Source organism: Mirounga angustirostris, unplaced genomic scaffold (assembly GCF_029215605.1).
Source record: "Mirounga angustirostris isolate CCGP_5_RB_7025 unplaced genomic scaffold, mMirAng1.0.hap1 SCAF_5, whole genome shotgun sequence".
NCBI lineage: Eukaryota > Metazoa > Chordata > Mammalia > Carnivora > Phocidae > Mirounga > Mirounga angustirostris.
Genome location: NW_026991713.1, coordinates 60,147,993 through 60,160,492, shown reverse-complemented (window position 1 = coordinate 60,160,492; position 12,500 = coordinate 60,147,993). Strand labels below are relative to the sequence as shown.

Here is a 12,500-nt window from a genome sequence, read left to right as displayed (position 1 = left end):
TTTTTTTAGGGGCGCCTGGATGGCTCAGTTGGTTAAGCGTCTGTCTTCGGCTCAGGTCATGATCTCAGGGTCCTGGGATCGAGCCAGGCATTGGGCTCCCTGCTCAGTGGGGAGCCTGCTTCTCCCTCTCCCACTCCCCCTGCTGTGTTCCCTCTCTCACTGTGGCTCTCTCTGTCAAATAAATAAATAAAATCTTTAAAAAAAAAAAAAAGATTTTTTTTTTAAACAACTCAAGATTTTGAGAATACTGATACCACTGAATAACAAGGAGAAGGAGAAGGTTTCGGGGACAAGGAGAGAAGTTCAGAAATGGGGCATGGGGGGCAGGAAGATCTGAATGACAGAAAGACAGCCAAGTAAGTGTTCAATAAGGGATTGGAATACATGTCGGACACAAAGTCTCAATTTAGAGAAATGAGAATTATCAGCCTCGACAGGATAACTGGAGTCATGTGCAATGGGATGAGCACTCCAGAACGGAATGCAAAGAATAACAGGAAAATACTTTCTCTCCTTGGGACTATCCTGTACTGATTTCTCTCATCACTCTTGGAGACTTGGCATAGACCTTTCCACCTTGGAAATAACCTTTCCAACTTGATAACCTTGCCTCAAATGTATCTCTTTCATAAACTCTGATTAATTCAACTTAATATTCATTCTCTTAGTATTTATATTGTTTGAATTATTCACTTGTACTAAAAATTTTTTCACGTATATATGCCTTGACTTAATAAATTTAAGTATGTACTACCAGCATATATTTTTATACCATATCCATTCTTCCCTAAGGATTTCCTACAGGTTTTCTTAAGGATCATCAATGACAATGTCCCCACTCATGTCCTTTTCCAGGAATTATAATCTACAAGCTCCCAGCAAAGTGGCTGGTGCACACAGTAGCTATTCAATAAATATTTGCTGAATTAATAAGGATTAGGAGATCTGTAAAGGCAAGTTCCTTTCTTCACACAGAAAAGTATGGAGAAGGAGGTTCTCTCTTTCCTTCACTGTATCTTGGGTTGCATTTTGGCTAGTAATACTTAGAAAAATTGTGTCTTATCTGAGTTATTAACTGGTGTAATAACTATCAACTAAATCCCCTATTGGCTAAATACTGCAGTAAGCCTGCTTAACTCAGGCTAAATCAGAACCCCTCATAGTATCAAAAGAAAAGACCCACTTTGTTTTGTATGTCTGTCTAGTTAAAAATGGCACGACAGAAGTGCTGCATGATTTGAGAGCAGTTTCTGAGAATGCTCTCTCGAGAATGGCATATGTAAGCACGACAGTATCTAAACAACCAGCAAGAGGTTCCAGGTCACCCAAATTGGCTTAGAAAGTCCCATTGACTAAATGTCTTGTTTGAGCTTTGGAAATGTGCCCTCAATGCTGTCTGGGTTCACAAGGCAAGACGAATTTACAAACTGACAATCTGCTTGGGGGAAACTGACACCCAGTGGAAGAGAAGCAGCCAGGCTAGGTCGGCTTTCTTGCTTTCTTTTGTTCACCCCTTTACTGTGGGTAGAGAGAAATGTCAAAGGCGTCTTTTGTCTGTAAATCTTCCAAAGTCTTAATAAAAAGAAGGCCAGGAGGGAATAGACTGAAAAAGCCAAGACAAAACCTCAACACACCCACCTCAAAACTGCAGAACACAATCTTGTATTAAAACAGAATGGAGGGCACAACTGAAACTTGGGGGCTTGTAGTGTTCCTTTTTCTTGATTAAATGCAGATCACATAAGGGCTCTTAATGGGAAAAGGGGAGTAGAGCTCCCAGTACATCTGGTCCCTGGTATTAATCTTAACTGTCTGGTGATATCAAGGCATGTGGCTCTTGGGGCAGCAAATACCTGCAATGATGACTGAGTCAGTTCGGGCTGGGCCAAATTTCAATGTCATCTCATGCTTGTGTTTATGAACTGCCAGGTGGTCCTCGTTTGTAAATCTCTGAAACGAAACAGAAACAGAGATGTGAAAAAAAAAAAAATAAGCGATTCAGTGCCCTTTTATAATGTCCTACCAAACACCCTGCAATAAGGATGGTCCCTGGACAGAGGGGCTGGAGAGGGAATGGAAAGGAGAAAAAACTGAAAGTGATGGAAAAGGAGAGGAGATGGATTAAAGGAGAAAACGGGGAAGGGGAAAAAGAGGCACTAGAAAGCTGTGAGGAGAGGAAATGAGGAGGGCCGCGGCACCAACTGCTCTATGATATCAGGTCCAAACGAGAGAAGCGGACAGATTGCTGGCGAAGCGGGGTCCAGGCAGGAGGCTCCAGATGAAAGAAATGTTCAGGCGAGGCTCGTAGCGAACAAGGGGAAAATAATTTTTAATAACAATAATAAAGAGAGAAGAAGGGAAAGGCTGGACACTCGGTCATCACAAAAGTAGGAAATTCAGAATGAAGCTCTCCATGGTAGGGCTGAACTGGACTATTTATGAGGGGGCTAACAGGGAGATAAATTATGCAGGATGAGGAGAGCCATTTAACTTCCTGGCCCCCACAGTGCTGCGGCAGGAGCCTGCCCAGCTATTTGGCTCAGGGTTTTAATGAGCCAGGATGGAGCTGGAGAGGACAGAGGCCCAATGGCCAGCAGTAATGGCACACACCAGCCCCATCGGCCAAATGCTGTCTTCCCTCATCGGGCAGCCCGCCTGGGCTCCGTCAGCCATAAAGGGGCCAGTGAAATGCTGCTGGCTATATAATGACAGAATAAAAATGCAAGCAAATTTTTTTTTGTTCGGGTAGGGAGAAGCCTGTAGGCAGGATGAGGGAAGGGAAAAGGAGATGGTATAGAGGTTTTATTTGTTAGGGGTTTGGGTGAAAGGCCAATGAAAAGGTGAGGCTAGGTCGGCCTCAGTTTATGACATCTAAGACAGGGATACTGGACAGTAGTTTATGCTCCCACCCCTTCTTTAGGGCGGGGGAGGCGAAGAGAACAGATGAACAGCAGTAATTCAAAAGAATGATACCCTCAAAATTCCCTTTGAGGCTGGCTGGCCTGGTTCCTTCATTAAAACATGCCTGCAACACAGGAACAGCTTGGATGCCGCAGCTTCCCACAGCTCCCTCACCAGCCAGCCTCTGAAACATGCTTCTGTTTGTCTTTTTGTTTCTAAAAATAATGACTGGTTAGTCCCCTCTTTTTACTTTCCTCATTAGATACACACACTAAATACCTTTAGCTCTTTTTTCCACAGTGCTTCCTGACTGCAAACCAAATAGACAGGAGCTAGCCCCACCCATCCCAGCTCCTATCCATTCAAGAAAGTGACACTGAACTTCAGTTTAAGTTCCTTTATTTTACCTGGAAGTAGATACTTTCCCCAAATTTGCTGTGAGCCCTATCACCACTAAAGCTAGCTTAAGGTGTAAAATCCTTCCAGGCTAGGTCTACAGGCCTGAGGGGAAAACTGAATTTTCAATTAAAAGTATGAAGAATCAAAAAGTAAAACTGTCAAAAGACTGCATGAGTGGTTTCTGATGGATCCAGGATAAAACTGATAAAGTATGGGGGAATTTAGCCAAAAACTTTAGTTTTCTCTATTGCTGGTTAACCCTAGGCATCAATTGTTTCCTTCACAGATTTCTCCCTCAGGAAAAAAGGGTGGGGCTGGGGGGTGAAGAAAGGAAGAGAATAGTCTGTTAACCAGGGGTATGATATCTGTAGGTTAAATAAGTCACTCTTGAGGTTCTGGGATTGCCAGGTATTTGGTAAAAGGAAGTGAGCAGAATCTGGTCTACAACAAAGAAAAACCATCATTTTAGGGGAAGAGGAAGAGTAGTGGATTAGACAGAGGTATAAAATTTCAAAACGTATTGGTAATGTTCTAACAATCTTTTTCAAAAAGATGCTTGTAAGTATATTTCAGGGAAATTTCATATAGGTAGCTTGAAAAATTTTGCACAATGTTCTAGAATCTAGAAGAATGACTTTCAAGCAAAAGTCCTTTTCTAATATCAAAAATCAAGTCTGCTCAAAACTGAGCTGAGAGAAAGACTTGAAACCTCCATCAGGTTTTACTCTAGTTAGGAGCACTTAATATTTTACTTCACATAGGGGCGCCTGGGTGGCACAGTCGGTTAAGTGGCGGACTCTTGGTTTCGGCTCAGGTCGTGCGCTCTCTGGGTCATGAGATTGAGCCTCATGCAGGGCTCCATGCTCATCATGGAGTCTGCTTGAGTTTCTCTCTCCCTCTCCTACTTGTGCTCTCTCTCAAATAAATAAACCTGGGGCGCCTGTGTGGCTCAGTTGGTTAAGTGACTGCCTTCGGCTCAGGTCATGGTCCTGGAGTCCCAGGATAGAGTCCCACATTGGGCTCCCTGCTCAGTGGGGAGTCTGCTTCTCCCTCTGACCCTACCCCCTCTCGTGCACTCTGTCTGTCTCTCTCAAATAAATACAATCTAAAAATAAATAAATAAACCTTAAAAAAAATTTTTTTAAAAGGCAACTCCCCTTCTGTTATAATTTTGCTACATAGTCCCGACTTGTTTTATCTGTCCTCTAGTTCTGGTTCCTCTCTGCCACACACCCCAGCCTGCACTCCCTTCCCTGCTGCCCTATTCTCCCCCTTGAGCTATTCATTTTTTCCCAATCAAAAGCTGGGCTATGAAAAGAATTGAAGGTGGCCAAAGGGATTTCCCACCCATCAGCATCTCAGAGGGCCTGATAGCCATGAACATGGAAAAGGAAAAAAATTACATCTTTATTCTTACTAAATTCTGAAGTTTAACATTCCTAACTCGTAATAGAAATCACACATATCTTCTTATCACATATATCAAAATATCCTTTATACTCATCACTACTTTGAAACTATGGGAATCACAAGACCTACCACTAGAACTTGTTATCTAATGCATTAATTAAAAAGCACACATATGACATTATCAAATTTTTAAAAAAGATTTTATTTATTTATTTATTTATTTATTTATTTGATAGAGAGAGACACAGCGAGAGAAGGAACACAAGCGGGGGAGTGGGAGAGGGAGAAGCAGGCTTCCCGCTGAGCAGGGAGCTTGATGTAGGGCTCGATCCCAGCACCCTGGGATCATGACCTGAGCCAAAGGCAGACACTTAACGACTGAGCCACCCAGGCGCCCCTGACGTTCTCAAATTTTTAAAAAAGATTTTATTTATTTATTAGAGAGCGTGCATGCGAGCACATGCACACATGAGCGAGGGGAGGGGCAGGGGAGGAGGGACAAGGAGACTCCCCACTGAGTGGGAAGCCAATGTGGGGCTTGATCCCAGGATCCTGAGCTCATGACCTGAGCTGAAGTCAGGAGCCTCCCAGGCACCGCTACATTATCAAATATTTTAAAAACATTTTTGGTAACTGTATTTCAAAATAATTGGTTTCCTTTATAATCAATCCTATGTATTTTACTTTATTAATTTAAAAACAATATTCTGAAAAAAAAATAAAAATAAAAACAATATCCTGAACGGGGTTCACAGGCTTCATCAAACTACCAGTGGGGGTCATGACATCACAAAAGTTAAGAATCCCTGACTAAACTAGGTAGTGAGCTTCTGAGGAGACAAATGGGCAGAATTTTAAGAAGCAGAGCACTGGCCTGGTCTTGGCTCCAGTCATCTCTAATAATTTCTTTTTTTTTTTTAAAGAGTTTATTTATTTATTTTGAGAGAAAGAGAGAGAGAGAGCGTGAGCAAGCAGGGGTAGGGGCAGAGGGAGAGAGAATCTCAAGCAGACTCCACACTGAGCGTAGAGCTCGACTTGGGGCTCGATCCCATGACTGTGAGATCATGACCTGAGTCAAAATCAAAAGTCAGAAGCTCAACCCACTGAGCCACCCATGTGCCCCTCTCCTTATAATTTCTAATACAATTTTTATATGGCTAGAGTAGGAAGGGGGAGAATAAAAGTATACTAAAGTTTTTATCAAACTGAATGTTGATCTGGCTATTATTTTCATTGTTCCTTATAGTCTTTCTCATTTATTAAAAGTTAACGCTCAAGGACGCCTGGGTGGCTCAGTCGGTTAAGCATCTGCCTTTGGCTCAGGTCATGATTCCAGGGTCCTGGGATCGAGTCCCATGTCAGGCTCCCTGCTCAGCGGGGAGTCTGCTTCTCCCTCTGCCTGCCATTCCCCTTGCTTGTGCGCTCTGACACATAAACAAAATCTTAAAAAAAAAAAAAAAAAAAAGTTAACTGATAAGGGGGAGCCTGACTGGCTCAGTTGGTGGAGAGTGCAACTGTTGATCTCTGGGTTATAGGTTCGAGCTCCATGTTGGGTGTAGAGATTACATTAAGGAAAAAAAATTAATAAAACCCTTAAAATTGCTTTAAAAATTAAAAAAAAGTTAACCCTTAAGAATTCTCTAGATCAGTCTTGAAATGTGTGCCCAGTAAACCATCCCTCTAAAAGCAATTTCTCAGTTAAAATATCTAACATCATTAAGTGATAAAAATTTTTACCTTATTAGATAGATTATTCTATAGAATTAAAATGGGTGGAGAGGCTCCCAAAAGGATTTCCTCTTTGAATTATTGCCCATTTAAAAATCTAACTCTCCTGGGGCGCCTGGGTGGCTCAGTCATTAAGCGTCTGCCTTGGGTTCAGGTCATGATCCCAGGGTCCTGGGATCGAGCCCCGCATTGGGCTCCCTGCTCAGCAGGAAGCCTGCTTCTCCCTCTCCCTCTCCCTCTCCCCCTGCTTGTGTTCCCTCTCTTGCTGTGTCTCTCTCTGTCAAATAAATAAATAAAATCTTTTAAAAAAACAAAAAATAAAAATCTAACTCTCCCATTTGTTAATACCCTTAAAGGGTCTTCCTTTGTCCTTTGGTCTTACCTATGACTAAGGTTTTGGCAAAGAGCCACTCAGGAACACTAACTCTGGTTGTAGGGTAAATAATGATAATTTTCAAGGAATATGTAGATATTAGCCATCTCCAAGATAACAGAGGGCTGATTATCATTCAAAATGGAGACTAAAGAATATAAGTCATACTGAATCAAGAAGACAATTTCTATGCCTTGGGAGAAGATCTGTATAGTGACTATGGTTTAGCATCTAATTTGCTCAAGTAAATGAATCAGGGCAGTTTCTTGGCATAAATGGGTGAGGTGAAGTATTATGTGGTAATGAGCACCCTATAGACCAAGATGATTCAGATGTGCCCTATCCAATATGGGAGCCACTAGCCACACATGGCTATTGAGCACTTTAAATGTGGCTAGTCTGAATTGAGATGTACTATAAGTCAAAACACACACTGGATTTCAAAGATGTAGTACAAAAAAAGAAAAAAAAAGAATGTAAAATATCTAATTAATTTCATGTTGATATAATATTTTAGATATATTGGGTTAAATAAACTATTATTAAAATTAATTTTACTTGTTTACTTTTACTTTTTAATGTGGCTACTAGAAAATTTTAAATTACATATGTGGTTTGCGTTACATTTCTTTTGGACAGCTCTGGTCTGGATAATATTCTCAAAGATCTGATGGGAATTTTAATCATGTGCCAATCTTGAATCTTGCTCCCCAAACCCATTTTCTCTAAGTACAGTTTATACTATATGGCAGTGGTTCTCAACCAGGGACAACTCTGACCTCCAGGGGACATTTTAGCAATGTCTGGAGACATTATTGCTTATCACAACCGGGGGATGCTACTAGCCTCTACAGGATAGATGCATGGGATGCTGATAAATATGCCGAAATGCACAGGACAGTGCCCTAAAACAAAGCATTATCTGACTCAAAATGTGAACTGTATCTTTGTTGAGAAATTCTGTTACACGGTAACAGGGAAAGAGAAAAAGAAACAAGGGGGAAAAAAAGGCTGTTTTTTAGTTTCCCTTGCCAAACTGCCAACACATGTTTTTGGATCTAAAACTTGGAAGGAAAAAAACACAGGCAGAAAACTCCCAACCTCATTTTATAAAATGGCTGATGTACTACAGATCTGCAAATACTTAAGATAGAGAAATTAGGAAGACAGAGACAGAAAGCACTATAATTGGGAGAAGAACAAATTAAGTGGAATTCTCACACATTGCCCTGTTACAAAGAGATAATACAGAAGAAGCAAATCAAAACAATTTGGCTACTTTTGATTTTTACTCCCCAATGGAGATTTTCTTGGTTTAAGAAATGTTAAGAAACCTAAAATGGAATGTCAGGGGCATGAGGATCAATCTGAAAATTGGCATCAGTTGCAGAATGGGCAGGGAAAGTATTGTTTTTCATTAACAATTTTCCATAGGAGATCTTTGGTAAAAATCCTTTCTGTTTCTAGGCAGTTTCATTCTCACCTATCCTTCTGTGATAGAAGCCAGAATCCTATCTATTAGCAAACTGACTAAATGAACAGAGCTAAATCAAGAGTTAGGAATGGCCAGAAGAATAAAGATGGTGGGAACTGTAAATCAGGAATACATCTCAGTGAATGAAGTCTTAAGATTTAAAATTTTTTTTAAATTGATATATAACATGCATCAAAAAAACATATTAAGTATACAGCTCAATAAATTTTTTTTTAAGGTTTTATTTATTTGACAGAGACAGCACAAGCAGAGGGAGAGAGAGGGAGAGGCAGGTCCCTGCTGAGCAAGGAGCCCGATGTGGGACTTGATACCAGGGCCCCGAGATCATGACCTGAGCTGAAACCAAGAGCCAGCTGCTCAACTGACTGAGCCACCCACGTGTCCCATCAATGAATTTTTATATAAGTAAATGCTGATGTAATGACAACCTAGATCAAGACATGACATATTTCAGGTACCCCAAAATACCCCTCTTCTCTTAAGCTTTTAAATGAAATAATTACATAAAACAGTATAGTACCTGGCATACAGCATGTATGGCTAGTTCTCTACATTTTTTTTTTTTTTAAGATTTTATTTATTTTGACAGAGAGAGGGAACACAAGCAGGGGGAGTGGGAGAGGGACAGCAGGCTTCCCGTTGAGCAGGGAGCCCGATGCGGGGCTTGATCCCAGGACCCTGGGATCATGACCTGAGCCGAAGGCAGACGCCCAATGACTGAGCCACCCAGGGACTCCTAGTTCTCTACATTTTTAATCTCAAGGTAAACAAGACAGGTATTGTAGTAAAACTTAGTTTTTCTTTGCAGAATAACTCCAAATAAGTCAACATTTAGAGAGTTCTTTTCTTAATCCCATTAAACTAGTCTACTAGAAACTTTTTGAAATAACAGCACTAAAGAGAACTGAAGAGAAGGCTCAGGGCAAAGGAGAGCTCAAGCCAAACTAGAGCTAAATTTCTGCCTGTTGACTCTGAGCCAGGCACAAACATATGGGCATTAGAAATGTAATAATTTCAAGCTAAATCCTTGGTAAAGCATTTTGACCAATGAAATTTCTGTGCAATATGCACTCAAACCCTAGCCAAATTCATTCCTGAAATGTTGTTTTTGGCCACCATAGCTCCAGTTTCCATGTGGATTTGCCTCATATTTAAAAATGCTCTAATGCCTTGACCTATGATTAATACATGTCCCTTTCCTTGTTTTAGAAGAGCAGACTGGGGGAAGGAGACAACTTAGAACTCTTTGGTTATTAGGAAATGAGCCCTGAATGCCTAAACTATTAGGGAACAATACAAGGAACTGAGTTCATATTTGTGATACTCTGAAAGTTCACTTATGCTGAAACCTAACTATCCCCTTCTCCAAAGTCTCTGGGTCTGAGAGCACTTCATGAACAGAATAGCTTTCTTTTATTAAAGTATCTACACATGGACATATTTGATGAAAAGAAAATTGCATGAAAAAGCCATAGCAAGCCTGAACACTATGGGGAACAAGCTCTAAAATACAGTGATGTCAATGCTAAACAGGGTGGAAAAGAATATCCCACCTTTTTATGAACATTATTTAATCTCTTCAGTTGATCACATATTCTGAAAGGAGAAGCTAGGAGATCTGCAACAGTCCTAATAATGCTTCCCACCCTCATTGCAGTGCTTCTATTCCCAATGCAAGAGACTGTTTGGGAAAGTAGGGAATGGGAGAAGAAGGCAAAGGACTAAATAAACATACCTCAAAGCCAACATAACTTTCATTTGTACCTTAGTCAATCCTAGGTTCCTGTTCTCTACTTCAAGATGCTGCTATTTACTAAATGAGTCACACATCCTGCTTTGAATGCTTCATGGCTCTTGAATGAATCATTTCAAAGTACAGAATTGTTCAACAAATAAATACAACCACAGCAGTGGCAGTTCATAGGCTGTATGTGTGAGCAAGGTAATTTATAGAGGAAAATTAAGAACAGGAAACTTCTTCCCAAAATACTCCAAGAGAAAATGTTGTCAGGGCAGTGAAGGAGAAGGACAAATTAAAGACAGGAAGAGAAAAACCCATCAAATTATACCTAGGGTAAATTCCTCTGCCTATGGAGTAAGGGATTTTCTGTTTGAAGAAGGCTGTTTGAGAGTCTTAAAGATTCTGTCAGCTAAATTAGTCCACTGTAAAAAGAAGTAATTTTAAGAGCAAAGACATTATTTGATAGCTGGGTTAGCAATGAAGCCATCTAGTAGAATATAAGTTCTTCAAGAGCAAGGATCCTCTTCATTTATTTGTTCGTGGAAGCATCCCAAGCACCTAGAACAGGACCTGCACACAGTAGGTACTTAACATTTGCTAAATAAATGCCAGTTAGCATATATCACTAAAGTGCTACAAAGCATCCCCAACTTATAAAACTCTAGTCCATGTGTATAATGGTGGCAGAATTTTCATTATATCCAAAAGAAGAGTGGGTATTTTTTTTTTTAAGATTTTATTTATTTATTCGACAGAGAGAGACATAGCGAGAGAGGAAACACAAGCAGGGGGAGTGGGAGAGGGAGAAGCAGATTTCCCGCTGAGCAGGGAGCCCGATGCGGGGCTCGATCCCAGGACCCTGGGATCATGACCTGAGCCGAAGGCAGACACTTAATGACTGAGCCACCCAGGCGCCCTTGAAGAGTGGGTATTTTAAATACCCCATCTTTCCAATGGAACTAGAGGCTGGGTCCATACAGGACTGCGAATGTTCTAATGTGAGGTGCTTAGAATAAGACACAAATACAATTTCAAAAATTAAGACAACAAAAAAAAGTCAAAATGGCAACAAAGGGGATTTATATCACTGAAAATCTTGATTCTGATGAGAAGGGTGCTGAAAGGAGATTTTATTTATTTTTTTTAAGGTTTTATTTTATTTTATTTTAAAGATTTTATTTATTTATTTGACAGAGAGAGGCACAGCGAAAGAGGGAACACAAGCAGGGGGAGTGGGAGAGGGAGAAGCAGGCTTCCCGCCGAGCAGGGAGCCCGATGCGGGGGCTCGATCCCAGGACCCTGGGATCATGACCTGAGCCGAAGGCAGACGCTTAACGCTGAGCCACCCAGGCGCCCCCTAAGGTTTTATTTTTATTTATTTGACAGAGAGATAGCGAGAGAGGAAACACAAGTAGGGGGAGTGGGAGAGGGAGAAGCGGGCTTCCTGTTGAGCAGGGAGCCCTATGCGGGGCTCGATCCCAGGACCCTGGGATCATGACCCAAGCTGAAGGCAGACGTTTAACGACTGAGCCACCCAGGTGCCCCTGAAAGGAGATTTTAAAGGAATATAAAATGCATTAGTTTTCTGGTCCTCTTGTATTTTTAGGGCTTAGTTTTTCCTATTCTTTCACTGGTGCTTTCTATCTAGGTCACTCTCTCTACTGATCTGCAAAGTCTACTTGTTCTCAGTTTGGTGCCCCCACACAATTTGCCTATTCTCAGCCATGTCTTCCTCTCTCCCCTCTGTTCATTCAAATCCTACCATTTTTCCAAGGCCCAGCTGAAATTCAATTGGTTTTTGAGAACTTCTTTCATGCCTCTTTAGTAATCTCTCTCTCCTAAACTTGTATGGTACTTCAATGGTTCGTACCACATAATTCAGAATTTTGGTCTATGTAGTCTCATATTTTTATCCTTTAAAGTACACTGTAAACCTGTAGAGGGTTAAAAATGTATCCTACACTTATTCTCTACCCTCCCACTTGCCCCATCTTGGGGCTTGGCCTAGTGGTGAGCACACAGTAGGTCCTCAGTAAATTCCTGTTGGAGTGGTTGGGTCAAGTTTTATATAGTGGTATGAAAATAACTGTTCAAAAACTGTATCACCTTTGGGTCTTCAGACTTTCTGAATGATCTGATGCCTTTCCATCTCCATTTCCAAAGTATACTTTATTACTCGAGTAAATGAGAATTTGTGTATCCTCTCCACTATTTTGTTAGACACCAGATCCCCTTTATTACAGAAAGGCATCTACGGCAATTTCAGCATGCTGGAGTTATACTGCTGCAGTATCAAAGGATATTGATACCATGTCTTCTGGGTCAATTCACTTTTTTTTTTTTTTTAAGATTTTATTTATTTATTTGACAGACAGAGACACAGCAAGAGAGGGAACATAAGCAGGGGGAGTGGGAGAGAGAGAAGCAGGCTTCCCGCCAAGCAGGGAGCCCGA

At 41.0% G+C, this 12,500-nt stretch overlaps 1 protein-coding gene across 6 annotated transcripts in view; it reads right to left on the bottom strand.

Moving 5' to 3' along the window:
- LOC123843696 (cyclic AMP-dependent transcription factor ATF-7) overlaps nucleotides 1–12,500 on the bottom strand; it is an 89,708-nt gene that overhangs the window by 25,086 nt on the left and 52,122 nt on the right. For all 6 annotated transcript variants that reach the window (XM_045873306.3, XM_064591169.1, XM_064591167.1 and 3 more), the window contains one exon: nucleotides 1,854–1,950. In XM_045873306.3, coding sequence (XP_045729262.1) covers nucleotides 1,854–1,950 — 97 coding nt within the window. The remainder of the gene's footprint in view (nucleotides 1–1,853; nucleotides 1,951–12,500) is intronic.